The sequence below is a fragment of the Hyalella azteca genome, unplaced genomic scaffold (assembly GCF_000764305.2).
Source record: "Hyalella azteca isolate HAZT.00-mixed unplaced genomic scaffold, Hazt_2.0.2 contig12328, whole genome shotgun sequence".
Lineage (NCBI taxonomy): Eukaryota > Metazoa > Arthropoda > Malacostraca > Amphipoda > Hyalellidae > Hyalella > Hyalella azteca.
In genome coordinates this window covers 734,159-751,933 of record NW_025942288.1, presented here as the reverse complement: position 1 = coordinate 751,933, position 17,775 = coordinate 734,159, and the positions used below count along the sequence as shown (strand labels likewise).

The 17,775-nt window shown below is 40.3% G+C and overlaps 1 protein-coding gene across 1 annotated transcript in view; it reads right to left on the bottom strand.

Annotated features, from left to right (window-relative positions):
• Positions 1–57: 57 nt before the first annotated feature.
• LOC108669516 overlaps positions 58–17,775 on the bottom strand; it is a 32,967-nt gene continuing 15,249 nt past the window's right edge. Inside the window, exons 8-16 of the mRNA XM_018156865.2 lie at positions 17,484–17,676; positions 15,743–17,095; positions 14,274–14,420; positions 13,544–13,627; positions 12,977–13,202; positions 12,482–12,558; positions 10,888–11,197; positions 5,366–6,477; positions 58–4,527 (exon numbers count right to left, since the gene is read on the bottom strand). Of these exons, the coding sequence (XP_018012354.1) occupies positions 3,250–4,527; positions 5,366–6,477; positions 10,888–11,197; positions 12,482–12,558; positions 12,977–13,202; positions 13,544–13,627; positions 14,274–14,420; positions 15,743–17,095; positions 17,484–17,676 (4,780 nt within the window). The 3' untranslated portion in view covers positions 58–3,249. The remainder of the gene's footprint in view (positions 4,528–5,365; positions 6,478–10,887; positions 11,198–12,481; positions 12,559–12,976; positions 13,203–13,543; positions 13,628–14,273; positions 14,421–15,742; positions 17,096–17,483; positions 17,677–17,775) is intronic.

Here is a 17,775-nt window from a genome sequence, read left to right as displayed (position 1 = left end):
AAATTGTTTTAACAATACGGCGAAGAGATGAGGCTAGGTTAGGTTGGACTAAGTGTATCTAGGAGTGTACACGACAACTACAGAAACATGTACTCAAATCTTCACCAAAAGTTGTTGTACATTTGCTCCGTACATATTCTGTAAAGAGTTGCAAAAACTTAGAGACTACAACGGAAACCTACGTAAAATCACTGAATTGTTCCCACTTTAACATTATTCATAGCAGACGAGTAGCTTATTTGGAGGCATATTTAGGCAGCACACAACTTAATGAATATTCGCCGCAATAATTGTCCAAATGGGTTTGTAATGAATGAAAAGAAAATAACATTAGGAGCGCAGAATTAAACTATAAATCAGAGACCTAATGAACTTCAGTCTTGTAAGGAGCAACAAAGAATAGCCGTTTAATATAACACTGGAGCTAATAACTTTTGCACAAAAATAATCAAAGACACATTATTTTAAAGAGTTACAACAGATCCTTAATATGAATGAATAATGCAAAAAGTCGATGCGACAGTACATATAAATGCCAACCAAAGACCAATGCTCTCGTACATCAAGAAAAAATCATTAAACGCAATAGAAAGATATAATATCCATACCTGAAGTGAAATGAACGAAGTGAACATGCAAAAATGAGGAAGGTGACTGTGAAAAAGTATCAGTTAAGAAGAAACTCTGAAAATGTGCGTAAATGCATGTGCGTCAAATCAAACAAAACGCCGGCAACCCAGCTAAGTGTGGGAATTGAAATTTCTAAAAATATTCAATGAAAACGCACAAACCACTTCTAACCACTTCGGGCGCTTCTATATTTATGATCAGGCAGGCACAACAAATATACTATATCATTTGATAGTCCGTACGTTCAGAAAAGTGATCAAAAGAATTAGTTCAGCCCATACACTTGTATTTTAGGTGTGAACAAAATTAGCACCACTCCATCAAGTTATTTATGAACGCGATTAGCCATTGATTATTCTCGGCCTCAACCAAGATGAGTAAGCAGCTATAAAAATAATAATAATAATAAACGCTTCCGCAGGTGGGTGGAATATTTATCTCACTTCCATAGGCTACTCACATCTGTATCCAGTTTTAAGCGCTCAGTAGTGGGTTAACATAGAACATCGAGATATCCACGATTGGAAATGAATATATCAGATAATTGGAATGAGATATCAGGTAATTGGAAATGAAGCAAAACAGGAAAGTTTTCCGCATATGAAAAAGAAACTATCTTGATACGCTTCACGAAACAAATGCTCTAAAAATGCTGTGAGATGGTATATATATAGAAATGCTGGTGCGTACGGTACATATCAGCTGCATCTGGATTGTTTCTGGCGTTTTGTTGAATTAAACTGATAAATTTATAGAGTCGCGGCTAGCGCGAATTTCGGTAACCATTGAGCGTCACATTCATAACATAACATAATGATGTCGGCGCTGAAATGTAGGCCTGATGTGGCCCTATGAGAGATCAGAGGCGTTTATGACACGCTGAATCAATTCATGCATTATATCGGTCAGAAAAATGTTTCGCTCCACAATGGACGGATAGCAGTCGAGAGCGGACGACTTAGGAGCATCTGGTAGAAAGCAATTCATTCATAATCGAAGTAATTCATTAAACTATAAAATTGACAAGTATTCACGTGACGCTCGATGGGCCGGTGTACTGTATGCATAGGTAATTACTGCGAGAGAGCGATATTAACGTAAAGCTTACGTCATAAATTAGGAATATACATTTTGTACTGGGAACATGTACGACCGGGAGTTGCATTCTTTTTAGGACGACTCAAGCATCTGCACGCTATGCTTTTATTTGACATTCTTTGTAGATAAAAGTTAAAGACAAAGGCATGAAAGAATTCAGGTTTTTCATGAATTTACATCGCGCAAAATTAGAGAGTGAAATAAAAAAAAACTAACCATTGGAGACGCCATGGAGTCTAGGTGAAAAATTACTTTGCAAACGATTCTCATTATCGACAACAAAAATTTTCAATTCAAATTTCAGCGTGAAATTTGAACTCTAAACTAAAAGCACTCCTATAAATCGTAACATGTATCTGGTCTTTCAGAAATCGCTAGCGTTCGTAAACCAGCTCTCAATTCAGTTCAAGAATTGGTACCAAAACCTGAATCTGGAAAGCATTCAACAACAAATAAATAATGTAAACATCGAGCTAATCAACTTTTCCCGTACCTAAATTAATCCCTTTACGGTGTTGTCAAATAAATTAAAGTGTCGAGTAGTTCTTGCCCAGACGAGCAAGTTAAAATACGTTATGGTATTCAAAGGGGGGAGGGGATCAAAGCAGCCAGAGAGTCTAAAAGTTACGGTACTCAATGGGAGTACAAAAAGTGAAGTTGATAAAATTTTCGAGAACGTAAGATCACCAAGCTCAAGGAAGTTCCACCATAAAAATCAGTTTAAACTAAAACTTATACATCTAAAATCACAGCCGCAAGAGAATCCCCTAAAAACTCTCTTCTTGAATCGAGTTGATACGCAATGAATCGCAACGAAACTTTACCTTAAGAATTGAAGTACAGTATCAGAATTAAAACAGAATTGAAACCGAAGAAAACCAGCATGTAGTTCCCGAAATAAATTTAAATAGTAAAAAACACACCCAACAGAGCTTGTGATACAAAATAGCATGTCTAAATATAACAAAAGAAGCATGGTTTGGTTGATTCTTCGAATTAAGAAACATTAACTAATTAACAACCAATTTCTAAAAAGCATTATTGCTCCTTTGCTTGTAAACGGACAGCAAATACATGAAATTAATTTAAAAAGAGGACCGAGAAAAATGCCACTTAGCTAGACCTTTTGAACAGAATACATTCATTATTGACATGCTCACATTTCCAGTAGCGGAATAACTTGAATGCAAAATTTCCTGTGGTGCGTAGAATCCTGGGGAAATTATATGGAATTTGTCAAGCAAGAAGCACAACCTTTAGTTCATTTGTAGTCATCCATAAAAAAAACGTTCTCATAGAGAAATATGTACAGTCCATTTAAGTTTGCGAAATTCCATCAAAAATACGCGAAATTCTCATGTTACCAAAGGTCAACAGTTATCTGCCAAAGCAAACAAATGCTCAGATGCGAAATGAAGACTTCGTTTTTACAGAAAATTTGTACATTACGTTGAATGGATTTCAGGAATGAAAATAAATCAAAACAAATCTTAATCACTAGAAGCTAGACCACTAAAGGCGCTAGGACGACTGCGGTCCTCCGTGCGAGACGGAAGAGGTACCGTCTTCTTGTCGTCCATAGAACACCGGACCTTGGCTACTCAAGTGCGGCATTAAGTACAGGTTTGCTGGTGGTCCATGCATGCTTTTGTTGCTCAACTGAATCTTCTGCTGAGGCTGGGTAAGTTGCTGTACTGGATATGCATGAATGAAGGGCACAAAAACAGGGTTCGAGGGCGCTTGTCCAGCGGATGATTCGAGATCAAGCGGCGCCGCACTGCTCATTTGTTGCGAGAATACATTGGGCGTTTGGGATGACTGGGTGACGAAGGGTTGAGAAGCGGGAGGCGTTGGCAAGTACTGACCGGTATTCACGAAGGTCACAGGTGGGGATCCATTGCTATTTTGAGAGCAGTTCAGATGCTGGAATGAATTCATGTATTGATGCTGAGGGTTACCAATAAACTGGACACCAGAACTCAAGTAAGTTGGCGGCCCACCTAACTGTGTGCTGTTCATCAGTTGTTGCTGATGCGTGTTTGAATGGGCCAGAGAAGACGCTGGTAAGTAAATGGGATTTGGTGGCGCAGAACTTATTATTTGAGACTGAGTGCTACGAGCCAACCCTGGGGCCATGAACTGTTGGTACTGCTGAAGCGAAAAGCTATGCAGTTGTTGCTGAATCTGCGACTCGAATTCAGCGCCAGAAACAGCAGGGCGTTGCAGTAACATTTGCTGTGTCATGGCCACGTTAGGGTAACCTGCAGATGGCACGCTAGTGGATATCTGTTGCTGATTTTGCATGAATGGTGGGTACAAGTGTAAAAATTGCTGCTGCTGTAAAGCAGGAGGCGAAGTACTCGTTGCCCGTCCGCCAGATGAGCTCATAGTTGCAGATGAGCCAACAGGGCCTGGTGAACCGAAGGCCCCAGAGGAATTGAACATTCCGGATGATCCAAAAGCCCCAGAATTGCCGTAAGTTGCGCTGACACCGAATAATGGCCCAGATGACACCAGAGATCCTGAGGCGCCATGAGTCCCAAGAGAGGATGGGGATCCAGAGGACGCGAAAGGTCCTGAAGAGCCGAAAGCTCCAACCGAACTCAGAGGCGTCCCAGGAGGCGCCGGATGAAATGGTAGTGTCGGCTGAATGACAGATGGTTGCGACACTAAGTCATACGAGGAAGTTGCAGAGAAAGCCGTCAAGGTGGATACCCCCTCGCCTTCGCTGGGTGCGTTCACCTTCACGTCGCCACTGCTGCCAAAAGCCTCACTGTTCTCCACACAAGCACTCGCCTCCTGCCAGAATTGAGACTCAAGAATAAAACGTTGCAAAAGTCAGACATAATGATGAATACCTACTTGAACAATATTTATCAGTACCTTCAATTAAGCTTTTGTAGAACGAAATGAAGAATGAAAAATGTCTAAACTTAAGTGGTTACGTTTTGCGTTAAAAACAAGGTAATACTCTAAAGGAAAATCCAATGCTGGTTGTCAAAAATTATCGGAAAATTCAATAGAATCGGTATACATTGTTATACACGAAAATATACCTACTAGCACGATACTGAAATTGCTGAAGAATCAATATTTATTTCCCCTGATTATGAAGAGTCAAGAAATCAGGGTGAGCCCAAAAATACCTAAACTGATTCAATATACCATAGAGATGAACTGGGCCTATACTTTCAAAACTGGCTAAGTGGATATAAGTACTTACGCTCCATTTTCTTGTCTATGATTGGTGGATTTTGCTCGAAAGGTCGTCAATGATTGGCTAATGAACTTACGATCTCTTAACTTTTTTTGAAAGTATGAGCCCTGAACATCGTGTAAGTTCAATTAATTCAGCTAAAAATGTAAACGTAAGCTTAAGTGAAAAGTTAACGTGAATCGAGCGAAATTCTTAAGGGTATAATTCATGTTTTAGTATATTTTTAGCAAAATAATCAAATTTTATTGGGGGAGGGTAGGAAAACCCGGTTATTGTGCGATAGAGAAGCAATAACCACTATCAAAGGAATAGAAGAATTTTAACCGGATAATACAACTTTAACAGTACTTTAGTTTTATTCGACTGTTTAGTATTCTATCCTCTTAACTGTGGAAACCTTATGCTGATTTAGTGACTCACCGTGGCAGCTACGTCGTATGAGGGCATGATTTTCGGCGTTCGCTGGAGAGCTGTAAAGCCAGGAGGCGGACCTATGGCACCGGAACTCGGCACAAGAGCTTCTCTGGCAAACGTCAAGCTGCCTACCCCAACCGCACCAAATGCCGATCTATCATAGCTCGCAGCTGCACTAGGATATTTCTGTTGATCAAGAGGCATGGAGAACTTATCTGTGGTGAACATCGCTTGGGAATCCTGCGTCTGCGATGTTGATGTTAGACGTGTCATGTCGGGATCAACTTTTGGTGTTGGGTGTGACTTGGGAGCATTTGGTCTGTGTAAGCTAGATAAGGGAAGAACACTAGTCGACTCGGTAGATGGTGAATATTCTTTAGAACTCGGCTCAGTGAGTGGAGCGACAGGTTCTCTATTCGAGAAGTAAGATTCTTCGCGGTCAACATCAAGAGCTCGTTGCGACTCCTCCATTCCATGAAGGACAAGGTCGAGCGAGACGTGAGGAAGAGTACCTTCACCGATATCATCGGAAGCCGAACCCGTTGCCGTAGAACGCTGTGATTGCCGTACTGGTTGTTTACATTCACTTGAACCTGGATTCTGTCCACGACTTACTTCATGTTCAATTAACGCTGTATCCTCGGAAGAATTATTAAAATTACCAGCCTCCAAAGATGTCAAGTGAACAGCCTTTTCCATGACTGGAGAATTGCTAGATGAGCAGCTCAAAGTTCCTCCACACTCATTTGCTATGCTGAAGAGCTGGAGCACGTTTATGGCTGTACCGAATGTATAACCATCATTTTCTGAATCTTGCGCACTTTCAGAAGTTGAAGAAGACTGTTTATCATCAGCTTGACCCGGTATTTTCATGCTAAAAGGGTTCTCTTGTCGTTTTTCCTCGGTAAGGACCAAACTTGCCTCATTATGGGTAGAAAGTCTCATGGATTTTTCCTCAAGTTTGTGGTCAGCCCCACGCGAAAACCTCCAGGAGGAACTGGCTGGACCTTCTTGTTGGTCCAGCATTCTGGACATGCAGGTAGCAACTTGCTGGACAGCTGTAGGATCAGCAGGAGACCTCTTCTCCCTACCTTCTTGACCTGAACAGCTCGTGTCACCTGGAAGGATAAACATCACCTCTTTAGTCCCAGTTGCAGAAATTGCAACAAGATATGAAGGGAATGTACTTAATTTATATGTTTGTAAAGGGACAAATGGAACACAAAGAGATCATATTTTATCCAAACCAGGTGCTCACGATCATCTCGAGGACCGGGCAATGGAAAAACGTCGTTAGATGAAATACTTTATTGACATCATTTTCAGTGCAGCCAAATCTGTTTTGCGTCTTTAATTGAAAAAAGATTATTTGAGCATGAAAAACATCCAGCATCCTGGAAAACAATTGTAACTTTATCTGCCTCTTCAGCATCTCCACATTGATACCGGTACCGGTATTAATTCTTGTGCTGGTGAGTTGGCCGCAACATAAATTCCAAATACTAATAAAACAGCAATGAACGAACATCAATGGTTTCAATCAAAGTTAAAATTTATGAAAAATATCATAAAATATGCATCTTATTAAGCACAAAATCTGGGAGAAGTAAAGTTTACGCTGATACGAGGGACGTGCAAAAAGCAAAATTACATAATTCTTATTACAGAACGTCACCCAATAGTGGGCAAGGAAAACTTTTGTTAAATGAAGAAATAGCCAACATAAAAAGTTAAAAAGACTGCTGATTTTAGTAGGAATTCTTACTAAAAACACAACAGTTAAAATAACGGAAGAGTAAAAAGCCCACTAATGACACGATCATACACGTAATACAATATACTCATTGCTTGAATGCAGTGCACATATACAGTCGAAGTTTATCCGATCATTAATAGGAGCGGTGCACAAATATTCAATGCATTCAGGTGCTAAATGCCTTCTTGGGTATAATATCACACTGTCAACTTCAAGTGCTTAAGGCAAAGTAAAAAATGACGTGAATCTATTTCCGTAAGCCAAAGCTCTTAAAAGTTCTACTACACGAAAAATAATGAAGCTTCCTTCTGAAACTTGTTCGAGGGAACAAATGCATTTTTTTATAATGAAACGCAGAACTGAAGATTGGCTCCACAATTTGAACCATTATCTGGACAAGAAATACATATTGGATACATGATTCAACACGCGCCTCTAAAAATAGTCCGCTATGAAGTCACGTGCAGATTAAGTCAGGTGCAAACGCAACCAAGCAGGAATATCGTAATTAAAGGAATTTCAACCTAGAGTAAAGTTAAAATCAGTGAAAAGATAATTAAGGGTCTTGTAGTTCAATGTCACTTCAGCCGACAGATATAATATCAAGGGCATTCATAAAATTCGAATAGAAGAGCTTCAGAGACACATTTGCTGCTGGAATTCACAACAAAGTCTGGTCAAGGCAATATTAGGGGCAGTGGATGCAACTCATAAATTGATTAGCTAGAAATAACACGCCGTTCCAACGAAGTCCAGAAGGTGACATCGCGACGCAGGTAACACTGAAAACGCAATCTTATGCAAGCAGATTTCAAGCACAATCCAAAGCATCAAAGCCAGAATTCGAATTCAATATCTTTGAGTTAGATTAATGAAAAATCAAACCATAAACGTAACAGTCGAAAATGGCGAAGCTACGTTCTTCAAGACATCCATCCGAGCAGGTAAAACGCTCGAGGTGAGCGTCAATTTTGTGAAAAAATACATATCTACCAAATCCAAGTAAAGCGTCCTCTAGCAAAATGATACATAATTTCCTATCAACATCTAACATACTAAAGAAGTTAATGCTGCAGAATTTCCCAATAAAGCGCTCAAAATTAGCGCCAGTCGATAGCCACAACTTAGTAGTTATCTGGACAAAGGTGGTGTTTTCCAAAAAGATAGGCTAAAATCATTTTCCAACATCTTTCGTTCGCGTGTAACAGTAACGTCCATTACGTATGATTTTGAAATTTGTGCCAAGAAAACCGAACAGATAAAAATAGCTTTCAGAGCAAAGCTTGTTTGGCAGAAAGAGAAATTTTGGTTTTCAGAACAAATTTTCATTTTGACGAAGTTGTTCACACTGAACACACTCGTACAAGAAGAAAATCACCAAATTACATGGACAGCATACTTTAGTCAAGTACAGACTTTCCTAAAAAACAATGATGAGCATAATCACCTTGGCTTATGGCACAAAAAGTAACATAATTTCGATAAGGTTAATTTGCAAGACATATGGATTGAGAAGCTGCGTGAATGATAAATAATTTTTGCTTGGCGCTAGAAGAAGTGCGACAATTGACGAGTTTTTGCGCTTTATTTGACCTGGAAAAACGAGAGGTTGAGATCGAGAAAGAGTTAAAGCCTTCGATATTGTGAAAAATTGCGAGTAGTAACGAGATAAGAAAAACTACAAGCATGACGGTTCGTTATGCGACTAACTCAATCAAAGAGACAAAATCAATTAGTTCAGGACAAGCTTCAAGCGCGATAATACGCACAGGCCACACGGCATTGTTCACGGACAGAAACATTTGGAATACAGTAATTGAATGAATATATTCGGACGAAAATCTCCAAAGAAATCAACTGCCATTAAGCATTAACTAATGAGCTGGCAGTTAAATCAACAAGCAAAATGAGTGTTTGCAGATAGAAACGAGTCAACATTTAGGTGTCGGTGAAATTCATGCAAGATAAGCTTCGATAATTCGCCGTGCTAACAAGATCCACCGAGAAACTGACTTTTTTGACTGTGTTTTGCCAGTGAATTATATAATACAATATATAAGTCAAAGTATTCATTGAGCGCATTCGAAATAGCAATGGGAGTGCAAGCATTTAAATTTACAATAACAAAAGCTAATGCAAGGACCATCAACACATCTGACATTAAATACTCCAAATCCGGTAACCAGAAGTGTGATGGAAAAAATTAACAAGTATGCATAAGCAAAGTTATTTCAGACACACGACTGATGTAACCATTAAAATATAACAAGGTCCTTTATATATAAAAAAATTCAAAAATTCTCACGTAAAAAGAAATGCCAAGGGAAAATTGAAGTAAAGAGACCAGGTCGCGTGGCTAAATGGGAAGAAGTTAACTCTATTAACTAATAGAAGTAATCCAAGTGATGGACCCCCCCTCCCCAAGTCGAAGCAGAATAATTTGGTCTACCATCATTGATTCATCATCGCAAAAACGATGATGAAATAATCAGGAAGAAAAACATTTTCCCCCTCTACTGATGGTTTCACTTAGTCGGAGCTTTGACGACAACAACTTTTCTGGTCTCTAAAGGAGTTCTGGGGAGGGTAACGCGGAGGCTAGGAGACAAGGCGTTGGGCTGCAGAGCAGCGCGTTCTTGTTGCTCTCGAAGGAGTTTCTTTCTGGCGTTTTTAGATGGTTTAGGAGCAACATTCGTGCTGTCACCATCGAAATCTTTGGCCGTACTGTTCCCAGCCAACGCCACTTCCTGGGCATCATTCTTAACTTTAGGATGAAAATTACTCTTCTTCTTCTTCTTTTTCTTCTTTTTAGACGCATCGTCAATTGATGGGTAGATTTCCACAGCCAAACCTGAAGCTGGGGCGGTGGACGAGGAATTTGAGGCGATGGTGTTTTGGACAGCGATTGCTGGAACACTCGACAACCTCGTGGCATTGAAAGTGGCTTTTGGAATAGCACCGTTCATGGATAAGGTAAGATCCGAGCTCCGAGTGCCTGCATTAGGGTTGCCACTGCTGGGGGCAATTCGTGGCACACCAGGAAATGGACCAGCAGTTGGAAATCCATTGTGATTAGAAACTTTTGATTCAGGAGCTGTCATTTTCATGTCAAGGTTTTGAAAGTTGGATGCAGCTCGGTTAGAAATGACGTGTGTCGCAGCAGGTGATGGAGCAGTTTTGTTCAGGCCAAGAGATACATTCTTATTGAAGTTGCTATTTTGAATAACAAGTGTACCTCGTTTCTCGGTAGAGTTTGGTGACTGGGGTACGGGAAGCAGACCACTGCACCCAGCGTCAGCTTGTTTTAGATGCGTCTGTTTCGTGTGACGCATGTTCTTGTCCACGACTTTCACGAGCTTCCTCATCTGGCGCTTTGATTGCTGCTTCTGATGGAGCCTCATTTTGCGCTCATCTGACATATCGGTGAGGCCGCGAAGAAATACGCCTTCTGATGGCTGGTCATCAAAACCTTCCAGGCACATGTCCACGACGTACTCATCGAAGAACTTCTTGTGTTTCAAGAAGCCTATGACATAGTCGTCTTCAGCACGGCCAAATGGTCGCGAAGCTACTCGCACAATAACTAAAGGCTCTCTACTTTCCATGAGCTCATCAGGCACAAGCAGAGTGAAATTCTCCTTCCACTCAAGACTACAAAACCACTTAATTGTGAACACTCTGTATCCGGAAACCAGAACATCCACTCTATTCTGATCATTCACAAGCAACTTCTTCAAAATATCTAGGATTTTAGCAAATTCTATTTTCTCACATTTGACGTCTGGCGGGCACGCGTTGTAGATTTTTCGCATGCCTAGCTCCCCGATGAAGCACTTGTCGTCCCGCTTCTTGACAGGACCAGAAGCTGCTGCCCCGCCATCGGAAGGAACGTCTTTACGCCCGCCGTCGGTTTTCCCCTTGGCGCCGCGATTTTTCTTGCCACCTGCCGAGTCAGCGTCGCGTCGGCCGGTGCAGTTCTTGACGATGTGGCCAATTTTACCACAGCGGCGACATCCTCGGTCGTTGGGCGGATCGCCGCAGGTCAGGATTTTCGGGTCAAACAAAGACAGCGCAGGGTCGTCCTGGAGGTAAAAATAATATGAATAAGGCATCCTAAACAGAAACATGACGTTAAAAAAATCACGAGAGCTCTAAATTATCATAACGTTATCATGACGTCGTAACATGAAAAAATTGCTGCAATGTCCAACAAATTGTATAGGAAGTTTAGAGATTCAAAAGAAGAAATGCTAGGGTTGTGATGGAGATCATTTCAATTTAAATAAAGATTGCCTAATACATTGAAGATTGCGATAAAGTTCAAGCACGGAATACTGGAAGTCAAATTAGGGTTGTGATGGAGATCATTTCAATGTAAATAAAGATTGCCTAATACATTGAAGATTGCGATAAAGTTCAAGCACGGAATACTGGAAGTCAAAAACTGCCAGCAATTTTCATAACGTGCGATAGAGTAGGAACAAAATGAATAATTATACTGCTTTGGAAACAAAAAATTGAGACATACTCAATATATTTGGCTATGGTTATATGGTTCCCAACCAGTCATATGGATACCACTAGTGGAACGTGCGAGGGTCTTCTGGGTGTTACGTAAACGCCTCTGAGTCATAGTAAATTATTAGTGCTTTATTCATTTTTTTGTGCTTTACAAAAACACCGACAACCTAACAAACGATAATCTTGCAACGATTTGCAATCGCTACCGTTTGCCGCTTAAAAAAATTTACTTACTTAATGCTCTAATCAATACAAATTGCGTTAACTAAGAAAAAATACAAATATGTATAATACAATACAAATACGCAGCGTTGATACCAAGTGGTCCACGAACGTACAAAGTTTGGGAACCACTGAATTAGTGACAAAGCGGCCATACAAAGCAATTTTGAAGCAAAGCACAAGAAGACGTACACTAATTTCTTCAGTGTTCTGACTATTCACACTTCGACTCACGATGAAACAATCTATGTTTGAATAATTCTACCATTCAATGTTTACCATTTCCCTTCCTGGAACTCCAGTTATCTCGGAATTTTTAGCAAGATGAGTTAAAATCTTGAAGAAATCCAATTCATGATGCCACCTTTAAAATCTTCAACTTCTCAATTCTGCACCCGAGGAACTTAAAAATCAAAGAGATACAACCTAAAATTTACCGGTAAAGTTTAGAGAAACATCTAAATGGTAATTAATTTTACAATTTCAGCTTTGCCTATTCTGGCATTGTCCTACGTTGGTGACTCACGCCTTCAGAGCCCTTGAGAAAAGAAATGATCTTTTCCTAGAACAAAAACAGTATTCACAAGATCATTGAGGGAAGAAATGCGCCTGCAAAAGTTTACCTTAGGATCGACCACGTCTAAAAGGCCTCCGTAGAGATGACGACCGTTGATGAAGGCCTTGCGGATGAACGTGTTCACTGCGGGTATCAAACTTGATAAGCAACAAACACAAAAACTCATTTAATTTACTGCAAAATGCTTGACAATACCTTGAGTTGTCTTCATCTGTGCAACATAAGAATGAACATGTATTGAATTCATCTGGCAACCGTTGAGTGAAGACAACAGGATATTCAAGACCAATAATTATTCATAGAAACAAGCCTTGACAATTGACAGCATAAGACATTGAAACCGGATATTTCGATTGAAAATAAACGAAGGTAAAGATATGCATCGTGATCATGAAGCAATCCTCTGTTACATTGGGCACATCGTAATAAATTATCTTCTCTGTTTTTCAGGCTCTCCTTCTTCAATTTGAGTGCATTGTTTTGATGGGACCAAGAAGAATAATATCGTTTATATGAAATTAATACCGTAATACTATCTTACTTTTGGCAGACAAAGCGCCCCCCAGATTGTGGTTGAGATTGAAGGGATCTTCAATGGCAATACTGCGCGTATTCCAAAGTTTCTTAAGCCGCGTTAGCGGCGCAAACTGCCTGATGGTGATTACGCAGTCGTCAAAGTTGAAGATCTCCGTGTAGTAGCAGAACATCTGAAGCCACAGCTGTCCCGCGCTGCACTTGTTCGCGCCAAGTCCCGGCCAAACATCACGCTAAATGACAAGGAAATCTCGTAGAATAAACATAAAATCTCTCCGTAGAATAAACAAGATAAGAAGTGTCTCATTTCATCGTTAGTTATACATCGTGGCCGTTATTGGCAGCTAAATTGCACTTAGCAGTTAGCCAGCCCTTGAAATCTTATTTCCGATTTCGCCAATAAGCTTAAAGAATGACTCGGAGATAGGCCAAACTAAACCTATTCGCTACAGGTATATATCACAGTGATTAATATGCTTAGCAACTCAATATATAAAAAATCAATTATATCAAAATGAAAACAACTCTCGTGGTTATAACTTAGTGGAAGAATTTTCTCTCAGACTTCACTCACTAGTCTGTCCAGGTCAGAAAAGAACCACGTGTCCCAGCCTTCGACCATCACAGGAGTAGGCTTGCCTTCATCGGGGTCATAGAGCTGGCGAAATAGGATAAACATTAGCCCATCATACTGTAGCTATGGAGAGCAATATCTGTACTCTGTAGTGCTCGAAACATAACATAAAACTCGTGTTTCACAGTAAAAAAAATGTTGAAAAATCACTTCTAACTTCAGTACAAAAACATAGTTTTTACATAGAAGCATTTTAATGAGCGCGACCTTTGCCACTTTCTCTTAAAGCTCTTATTGGGGTAACGAAACCAAGAAAAATAATTTCACTTGAAATTACGTTTTCAGAATAAAACAACAGGAAAGTGCATTTGATGTTGTCACCAAAGTACTTTTTTCCTCTGAACAGACATCCTTTGGATAAGATAACCATTACTCATTTAAAGACTGCACACTACGAGTAGGCAAAATTGTACGGCGAAGAAGTCCATAATTAGTCCGTGAATGTCCCCTGGACATATCTAAACTTTTCAGTGGAATAATTTAACAAAACAATATCATATAAGACTTTCAACACATTCTATGCAGGGTGCAAATGCTACATCAGGAGGCTACAGATTACGCCAATAGAACTCACCTCCTGCAGGACGGGCAAGACAGGAGGTTGCGTGTCTAAGGAACTCACCTCCTGCAGGACGGGCAAGACAGGAGGTTGCGTGTCTAAGGATCTCACCTCCTGCAGGACGGGCAAGACAGGAGGTTGCGTGTGCTGCAGGAAGTGAAGGAGCATCAGAGAGAAGGCGTACGAAGAAAGGCTCCCGCGTGACGCGTCGCAGATGTCGCACTTCTTAGCGAAGTACTTGAGTCCATAGCCGAGCATCTGTTATGAAGAACAGCGATTAACACGTTAGCTCAGATTGCTTCATCTTGTACTATTATTTCATTTTTTTGTACTATTTTGAAACAAGGTTGCCAGACGGTCTTTTTTCCGGACAAATTCCAAGATTTAGTTTTTTTTCGATGCGTTGGCCGGCTAAAATTTATGATAGGGGTACTTTCTAATTCGATTTTAAAAACTGCAAAAATAAATAAATAAATAAATGGAACTTTTACACCGGAAGCTACAAATATACTAGTATATGTTGAGTTATAGGCCTTTTTCGGCCTTTTTTGTTAGCGGACTTTACCGTTTTTTGGGTCATCTGGCAAGCCTGAATTCCCATCTACCACTAGGTACGTCCTGGAGGAATACATTTCGTGGTACGCTTATGTACCACTTTTGAGTGAACGTGTTAATAAGCAGTAGAAGTATAACCTTCAATCTCCTAACTACAAGTCTGGTTACCAGACTTTAAGATACGAAAAACACTATAAACGGTTAATGTGTCTGCAGACAAGGGGATGAGCTGAAGAATATTGTGCACTTTACGTGGTCAAGGGCCCAAACCAAAATGAAATCGAGAAGTTTTACGGAGATTCTATCACAGTTACTAAGGAAAATTTCCAGCTAGAAATAGCACCAAGATTCGAAATTTAGTGATTTAATTATTGTAAAATACGATATAAGCGAGGCAGCTAATGCCAGATATTGTGACTAGCAATTATTGTGACTAACAATGTTTATACTGTTTATACAGTTGCTGTGAACATTCTCATGCCATATAATTCTTAAAACTGGCAATTCAACACTGGAAATAAGAGGGTTAATTTTCCTTTCAAATCATCGCAAAATAGAATTTTCACTTGAATAATAAAGTTTCTATTTTATGCGAATTATTATCAGTTCACATATTCTAGAGAAATATTTCCATCCAATAAATAGAAAGAAACAAACAAGGTCTGCGGTCGGTCCAAAATGTTGAGCGGCCAGCTAAAACAGAACTCGAAAATAGCCTTAACTTGATCATGTTTTTCTATAGGACAAAACAAATTCATTCTTTACAACGAAATTCACTCTTAGAATCAGTTTCAATTAAATGGCTGAACCAGAACTCTTGCTAGTTTTTCAGTTCCGAGACGAGATTTAGTTTTCATTAGCACTTTGCTACAAACATCTATATCAATTATGCTGAAAAATAATGGATATTTTTCATAGTCTATTTCTACGGGAATGTAAATGCCAACGTGATGATCTTTTTGGAAGTCGTTGAGTTTTCACAATATGCCGCTGAACATAAATGTAAAACGGAATTATTTACTAACCTTGACTCTAGGGTCGATCTGTGAATAGATGTTGAGTAGGCGCGTGTTGCGCAGAGCCAGGGTGTTGTACAGAGACAAGTCTCCGTCCAGGCCGGTCATGGCACAGCGGAACTTCACAATCGGCACCTTTGCTTGAGGGATCGAATGCACGTTCAAGAATTGTCCTGACGTTCGTAGTATTCGACACAGATCTTGTATCAGGAAATTGTGATCAATGGCGTCTTTGTGGCGTTCATCTTCGAATGTTATGCAGATGTCCAAGTCAGAGTTACGGAAACCAAATCCGTTGGCTGAAGAGCCAAAAAGTTGAAGCACCGCATCTTTGTACTTGTACTCCTTGCTTACGAAGTGCTGTAGTTTTTCTACAAGTTTCTCACGTTTTTCGACCTCTTCAGGTGATGGTTCTAGTTCATGCAACAGTCGACGCAGTAAATTGGTGAGAAGTTTATCTTGCTCTGCATCAATATCTGGCAACGGTAGCAGTTCGGGAAGTTTTTCTTCTTCACAGTCATCTCGGATGTGGCCTTCTTTTTGGCAGAGCGAGCAATAGATAGGCACGGATTCTCCTTCAGTGAATGTTTCTTGATTGAATGCATACTTCAAGTGACAAGGCTTTAAAAGTTTGATGCAGCGTAAAGCTTCGCCACATGTCATTGAGTCAAAAGTGTGCGACAGATCATCAGCTGAAGAAATTCCGTGAGTCAGTTTCTCGCATTCCGAGTCGCTTAGTTTCAGGTCTTCCAGTCGATCCATGGCCAGGTCATAGTCAGAGATATTTTTGTTATTCTCAGTCTCGGACTCAGTGTTCTTGTCACTGTCACTGCTTAACTTTTGCCGGTCACAATTGCGCCTTTTTTCCTTCAGTATACTGTCATTGACAGTGAGAGAGAAAAAGAGCTGTCCATAAGACAGTTGTGGTACACAGAAATACCGACAGAGCACTTTGAACAGTTTGTCTACGATGTATTCGGACACGGCAGAGTTACTAAGCGACCGCGAGAGTATTTTCTTCGAATTGAAAGGATCCAAAATGCTCATTTTTTTGGCGTTCTTTTCTAGACGCGGAGAAGGCTTGGTGGTCGTTATGCTGACATTATGCGAGTTGAATTGAAAAATGTATCCGAAGTACCGGACCATATCCAGCCAGAGTTCACCTATGGACTGAAAGTTTTTGGACACAAAATTCGTTTTGACGTCCTTGGGCAGCGGAAAATCTTCAGGTTTTCCAGAAGGGCAGAGTACAGACAGCACCGGCAACACGGGAGGCTGTGTTTGCTGCAAGAAGTTCACCACCAAAACCACATATGCGATAGATGGCAGGCTGCCCTTCTTCTGATCACAAACTCCACACATCTGGCAAGATGATTTGTGCATGAGCAATCGCAGTTAGGACATACTCGTGAATAAATTTTGAGACTGATCAGACTCCTCACCAAAGATTTGACTTTTGAATCACTTATTCAAATTAATACGATTTCATTTTTTTGCAACAATAATAACGACACAAATTCTATGTAGAATTATGTTGCGAAAGACCACTAACACAGAAATGGATGAAACATGAAATCAATCTAACCCAAAAGTTGCACTTATGGAAATTCTGATTAATGCGTTCACCCAGCAGAACACAACTCGTTACTTTGACATTTAATATGCACACAAGATAACTTGAGTTACCAAGCATAGGTACGAATAGCATTGATATTATTAACGAGTCCATAGAGGAAGGGTTGAGTCTCACTTTAGCCCAGAGCAGCAGAGCTCTAGCGATGTGCAGGAAGCGTTTGTCGAGCGCCGCGTAGGTGGCCATGAGGCGGCCCATCGCCCTCACCGAGGCAGACCCCACGCCTATAACAACGCGACATCCGCCGTGCTTCTCGGAGCGATACGACAGGCAGGGGAAGGTAGACGACCGCAGGTCATTCACCACATCACTGTATGACATAAATAAATACACAGGAATTACACACATTTCATTAAATATGATAAAACTTTTAGTCTCGTCTTTTCTTGTCAAAGTAATACATACATAC